Here is a 7248-nt window from a genome sequence, read left to right as displayed (position 1 = left end):
TAGCTTCATAAAATTATGGTTGAACCACTGATGTCACATGGACTATTTTATCGATGTCCTTGCTATGTTTCTGTGCCTTGATCGTGGAAGGACCCTTGCTGTCTATGGAGGGTCAGAAAGCTCTCGTATTTCATCAAAAATATCTTAATTTGTGTTCCGAAGATGAACGAAGGTCTTATGGGTTTGAAATGACATGAGGCTGAGTAATTAATGACAGAATTTTCATTTTTGGGTGAACTATCCCTTTAACCATGAACATGCGTGATCCAGAGACCCTGTGGTGCTCCAGGAGATCAGCATCCCACAGATCTTTGTGTTCAAGACTGTTGAATCAGATTCCTGCTCCTTTCCCCACTGCACTGTCACCAGCACAACCAGTGGACGAAGTCGCCGCCACCGGACTGCTCACTCGATCGCAGAGAACGTAACTATCACTTATCCAAACCTCTTCCAGAGACCTTGGCATATAAAACTGATTGCAGTTGATAACAAATAATCTTTCACATATTTGTTTGATGCATAATAAAGTTCTTCACCTTATTTGTTTCAGAGTAGCATCCGTTTATCTTTCCAGATAACGTAGCTCTGAAATAGCAACACCCAACTTAATCACTTGCACTTTATGCATCTTAAGCACTTTATTCCTTTTTCATTCATGGCATTCATTTAGCAGTTGTTGGTTACTCTTGTCTATCTTTTGTTAATAAAATCTATTTTATTACACTTGGGTCTTCCTTGTAGAACCTATTTCTGTATCATCAACAAGTTAGAGATGCCACCCTTAGTTCTTCTGTTATGTACTCATAACCATTGATGATCCAAATATAACGTCATTGGTGACGCGAGTACCCATCACTACACTATTTCGCCTCCCTAGGTTGGCGAAAGCAAATTCACTACACAAGCATCTCCTCTGTTTGTGCTTCAAAAAGACTTTCCCCAACCATTTATGAACAAAGTTGTTGAAAGTGAATTTAATGCTATTACAGGCTTTTCAAAGTGCACAGGCGACCCTTTTTCTAAACCTCTTACCACACTCAGAACACGCCAATTTCTTGCCAGAATGAGATTGTAAATAACTCTTCAGATCTATTTGATATGTGAAACTCGCACTGAAGATGCGCGAGAAGGCCTCTCTGTGGTGTGAACTCTCATGTGACTCTGAAGAGCTGTTCTCTGTCTGAAACGCTTTCCACACTGTTGGCATGTAAAGGGTTTCTCTCCAGTGTGAATTCTCATGTGAGTCTCGAGGTTTGCTTTTCTTGAGCAACTCTTTCCACAGTGATGACACATAAAAGGCTCCTCTCCGATATGAGTTACTACGTGCTTCTTTAACTGTTCCCCGTCTGTGAATCTCCTTCCACACTGATGGCATATAAAGCAGCTCTCTCTTGAGTGAATCTCCATGTGCTTACGAAGGAATTCTTTACGTGCAAACCCTTTTTCACACTGATTACAGGTGTAAGGCTTCTCTCCGGTGTGAACTCTCATGTGAGCTATAAGATTTCCTTTCTGAGTCATAGTTTTTCCACACAGTTGGCAGGTGTACGGCTTCTCTCCGGTGTGAACTCTCATGTGAGCTACGAGACTTCCTTTCCGATTCACAGTTTTTCCACAGAGTTGGCAGGTGTATGGCTTCTCTCCGGTGTGAATTCTCGTGTGAATATCAAAGGTTGCTTTATGTGGGAAACGCTTCCCACACTGACCACATTGAAATGGCTTCTCTCCAGTGTGAACTCTCATGTGGATGTAAAGCGTTCCTTTATACGTGAAGCCCATTCCACAGAGAGGGCAGGTATGAGGCTTCTCTCCGGTGTGAGTTCTCATGTGAATCTTTAGACTGGCGTTTCGTGGGAAGCTCTTTCCACACTGATGGCACATGTAAGGCTTCTCTCCAGTGTGAACTCTCATATGGACTTTAAGGTTTTCTTTTTTGTTTAAACTCTTTCCACACTGTTGGCAGGTGAAACATTTCCTAGTTCCAGTCTTCCCAGCTCTTTTTGGAGAGCAAGTCTTTTCCGTCTCTGAGCAACTGAAAGATTTTTCTCCAGTTGTGAAGTCGTGATGTTTCTCATGCAGATCTTTCTCTTCTGTTTCATTCAGTGCCACCAGGTCTGAAGCAACAAAAAAAAGACACATATATGTTAACCCCAGTTTAATGTCATAAATCAATAGACATCAAAACATTTAAAGCATCAAAACCAAAAATATAGCTGTAAGCAGAGATGATGGGCTCAAGCAGGGTTCCAGGCATGTAAATATATATGCATATATAATATACACACTGTGTAGGTAACTATAAAGTTTACTCTGCTCTTCTCCCAGTTCACTGGAGACTTACTTTAACGTCTTTCAGGAAGAGAAGATGAATTTGCGTGTTGTAAATCCTCAGATTCAGCGCAAACTAACATCTCCCATTATAGATCAACTAACACTGATTATTATAAAAGTGTTTAACCTAGCAAATACATTTACTTATACATATTTGAAAATCGGAGTATCAGATATGTCATGATATAGTGAACACACGTATGTGAATATTTTTCATTTAAAAAAGGAAAATCTAAATAAAAGCGATACAACTGTCATACAGTGCTATTGTGGCTGTGGTGTGTCGCCATGGAAACAATAAGGCGATCATTCTAAAATAGCGATCACCTAAAAAAGCTCTGGGGGCTCAGGTAGAATATTTTAAACTCGCGTGTGAAAGGGTTAAGTGGGAAAAAAGGAGGACTATTTTAAAGTCACAGTTCCTGCTGCCTGTTGGTGGCACTGTGACAATGACAATCACATCCACGTGATCCGCCTCCTTGACCAATCATACAGCTCAATTCTGAATCCCATTTTTCAATATAAATTTATCAACATATCAAAAACCCCATCATCGTCAATTATCTTGGCATTATGGTAATCAAGTTTGATGTAAAAAATCTAAAACAGCCAACTTCCGTAGGGTGGAGCTATTAACTAATGTTGAATAAGGATGCACGATATTAGATTTTTGCCAATGTCCGATATGCCAACATTTTCAAATCACCTGTGCGGAAATTATAATATGTGACCCTGGAGCACAAAACCAGTAATAAGTCGCTGGGGAATCTACAACTACAGCAATAACCAACAGCAGCAGCAGCGCAGCAGATCTATTCCACCAAGACCAAATACATTAACATTGTCATATCCATCACCATGCTAAAATCTTCTGAGAGTTGTCATGATTAAAATTATAAGTTTAGAGAAAAAAATGCCCTTTATTACAATGAGCATTTTTGAGGATGAGAAGAAAAAAATATATAGACAACAAATGTAAAGTTGATCACTCACATCTGTTTTTGTTAGATACATAATTAATTGATAGATATGAATGGTTATCACAGTTTCTAATTCAGAGATAGATTTGGGTTTAATGTTACACAAAGTTTTAGTTATTGAATGTGTGACAAATAAAACAACTCTCCAAATAAAAGGCATTTTACAATGTCATTTCTGTAGAGTTGGACATTTTATCACGGAACAAATAAAACCAACCTGTTGGTTCCTCAGTATCTTCATGTTTGGCTCTGAATGTTTCTTCAATCGTCACGTCTTCACTCTCCTCTTTAATAAACGCCATCTTTATTATACTGTGTCTCGAGGGTCTCAGTCGCTTCAGCAGGAGTTTTTCTGTGTGTTTAAGATGAGAATAATTAGCAGGAAAAAAAACTAAATGCAAACTAAATCTCTGGGTGCATCTCAATCTACTCCCTAGTTCAGTAGTTAGCACACTGATAAGGGAGTCAGTCAGAGTGATAATTAATGGCCTTAAATCAACCTGGGGTGCATTTCCCAAAAGCAACTGTGGTTGCAAGAGTTCAATGAAACTTGCAGCCATAGTTGCTTTTGGGAAATGCACCCGATTAACTAACCCGAACACTCAAAACTAGCACTACGTATTAATAAATGAATGCACTTTACAGTCATTTCATATTTAGTTATGATTTATATTTCGTATTTAATGACTTTTTGATCATATTTAATATTATACTTTTGGTTTATAATGTTTTACATGTGTTGGTTTACAAGTCATTACACATTTGTTGCTCTTGTTGTTTTGAGCAGTGGGTGTCTACAGTGTGCGGTGACTCGAACACTTAAAACTTTGCTGTGTTCGGAATGCCATACTATCATACTACTCTTACTATTTCTGCAGTATCCAGTATGTATACTGTACATAGTATACAAACTTTCTGTAAGCATGAAATACCCAGATGACCTATTATGTTTGTCAGAATCTGTTAAATATAACTAAAGCACACTGAAATCAGTACAGAAGTTGTTCAGAATGGCATACTACTGTCACGTTGCGCTACTGTGAGGAGCACGGAGCGAGGAACGAGAACTACAATTCAAAAACAGAGACTTTAATCACATCAAGAGAACCAGGAAATCACACGTAGCGGGAAAGGATCGACGACATTCAATACCTGACCCTGGAGACAAGGAAACACAAGACTTAAGTACAGGGGAACTAATAGGACACACCTGGGAACAAATTAACTGAACGGGGAACACCTGGAACAAATGATCATAATGACAGGAACGGGAAGGACCAAATAAGGGCAAAGAAAGGCACTGGGGGAGCAAAACACACAAAACACGGAACAGGGTCTGACATTACTCCCCCCTCCCAGAAGGCGCGTCCTCGCGCCTCACAACATCCAACGGGGAGGGGGGGTGGGCACTCTGGAGGCCCCTCAGGACAGACACGGGACAGCAGGCATCCAGAGCGGCACTCGTTTGGAGTAGATAACTCAGGGGGCCATGGCGGATCTGACAGTTCGGGGCGCAATGGTGGAGCAGGCAGACTAGGAGGCCATGGCGGAGCAGGCAGCTCAGAAGGCCATGGCTGGACGGCCTCTGTGGCCTTGGCCTCGCCACTCAGCCCGACCCATAACTACCCCTCCCAAAAAAATCCTTGGGGAGAATATAGTCTTTAGAGGCCCTTCCGTAGGCCTAACTCGGGAACAGTGGCCCTCACTGGGCTCGACATGGGAACTGGAGCCCTTTCTGTGCTACACTCGGGGACTGGAGCCTTCTCTGGGCTAAACTCGGGGACTGGAACCCTCTCTGGGCTAAACTCGGGAACAGGAGGCCTCTTTGGGCTGGATTCGGGGGCTGGAGCCGACACTGGAGCGAGCTCTGGGGCTGGAGCTGACCGCCCTTCTCCTCCTTCGATTCCCCTTTTGGTTCGGGGCGAAAGGCGTGGTCGGTGGGCTGGAGAGAGCTGTGGCCGGCGGGCTTGACTGAGGAACAGCCGGTGGAGGGGCTCCGAATCGGGGGCTCTCCAGACACCGGACGACCGCCTCCCTCCAGTCGAGGTTGGTGGTGTCTGGGAGTTCCGTGGGCTCATAGTAAGTGATCCCGAGCCGGAACAGCATCAAGAGGGTCTCCCCATCGAGGGAGCTGGCGAGGGCGAGCGGCACGAATGCCCTCGTGTAGGTGAGCGGGTCGTGGCATAAACATCGCTCATTTCTCCATGTAGGTGGGGAGAAATGAAATGGAAAACAAAAGACTTATAAAACAAAAACATGGGAGAAGGGGCGCCGCTTTCTTTTCTGTTTTGCTCTACTGTGAGGAGCACGGAGCGAAGAACGAGGAGACGAGGACTAGAATTCAAAAACAGAGACTTTAATCACATCAAAGGAACCAGGAACTCACACGTAGTGAGAAAGGATCGACGACATTCAAAGACATTCAATACCTGACCCTGGAGTCAAGGAAACACAGGGCTTAAGTACAAGGGAACTAATAGGACACACCTGGGAACAAATTAACTGAAAGGGGAACACCTGGAACAAATGGATCATAATGACAGGAACGGGAAGGACCAAATAAGGGCAAGGAAGGCACTTGGGGAGCGAATCACACAAAACACGGAACAGGGTCTAACAACTACCATACAACTCCTACTATACTGCAGTATGCAGTGTGTATACTGTGAATAGGATGTGAATTTTCTGTATGCATACATTTGCTGAAATCTGATGTATGTAGGTTTGGCACCGTCTCAGTCTCTGTCCGGCACGGGCAAAATAATTATAATGCTGAAGGTGAGGGACAATTCATATTTATGAAATAACTTACAAAATAATCTGAAATCTTTCTGTGAAATGTAATTTTACGAACGGCACGAGTGAATCAACACATGCTCTCGCTCTCTTTCTCTCTCAAAATGCGCAAAATTTTCCATTTCCTAAACCCAAACAAAACAGAAATGTCTGCGGAAAAAAGTTGGAGGTATTTCTTTTCTTTTAAGATGTGACTTTGACCCCATTAAAACGGCCTTTTAAGCGATCTCATTTTCATGTGCGGGTGTTACTATATTGGAAAACGTTGTACAAGCATAATTTTACTCCACATAATGTTATAATTTGGAATAACAGGTGTATTTTACATAAGAGGACATCTTTATTTTATGAAGACTGGTTTGACAAGATTGTAATGCATGTAATGGATGAAGACGGTAATATATTAAGTTATGATCATTTTAATATACATTTGAATTTGGAATGTTCATACAGACAATTTTCTTGAGTTGTCAAAGCTATTCCTGTATTAATTAACGGTATATTACAATATTCTTCATTGGTTGATTTGTCTATCGATAATTATAATTTCTTGGATGTCAAGTGACATTTTTGGGATCATTAATTACAAAAAGAATATCTTCCTCTTAAAAGAAAGCGCTAAATAGTAAGGGACTCAAAATCGATCCCTGGGGAACACCAAATTGAACCAAATCAGCTTTGGACAATTCTATTCAACACTTAGCATTTCTATACACGCTAAATAGTAAGGGACTCAAAATCGATCCCTGGGGAACACCAAATTGAACCAAATCAGCTTTGGACAATTCTATTCAACACTTAGCATTTCTATACACGCTAAATAGTAAGGGACTCAAAATCGATCCCTGGGGAACACCAAATTGAACCAAATCAGCTTTGGACAATTCTATTCAACACTTAACATTTCTATACACGCTAAATAGTAAGGGACTCAAAATCGATCCCTGGGGAACACCAAATTGAATCAAATCAGCTTTGGACATTTCTATTCAACACTTAGCATTTCTATACACGCTAGATAGTAAGGGACTCAAAATCGATCCCTGGGGAACACCAAATTGAATCAAATCAGCTTTGGACAATTCTATTCAACACTTAGCATTTCTATACACGCTAGATAGTAAGGGACTCAAAAATATTG

At 41.5% G+C, this 7248-nt stretch overlaps 1 protein-coding gene across 1 annotated transcript; it reads right to left on the bottom strand.

The window, feature by feature from the left end:
- Positions 1-1018: 1018 nt before the first annotated feature.
- On the bottom strand, positions 1019-1893 carry LOC107571862 (gastrula zinc finger protein XlCGF8.2DB-like). The gene has a single exon (XM_016258245.1). It carries the CDS (start codon positions 1879-1881, stop codon positions 1090-1092), a length of 792 nt encoding a protein of 263 aa, XP_016113731.1. The 5' UTR covers positions 1882-1893; the 3' UTR covers positions 1019-1089.
- Between the last annotated feature and the right edge of the window lie 5355 nt (positions 1894-7248).

The sequence above is a fragment of the Sinocyclocheilus grahami genome, unplaced genomic scaffold, assembly GCF_001515645.1.
Source record: "Sinocyclocheilus grahami isolate Dianchi unplaced genomic scaffold, SAMN03320097.WGS_v1.1 scaffold1662.1, whole genome shotgun sequence".
NCBI lineage: Eukaryota > Metazoa > Chordata > Actinopteri > Cypriniformes > Cyprinidae > Sinocyclocheilus > Sinocyclocheilus grahami.
The sequence above is the reverse complement of the archived record's forward strand: the minus strand, read 5'-3'. Positions and strand labels throughout refer to the sequence as shown.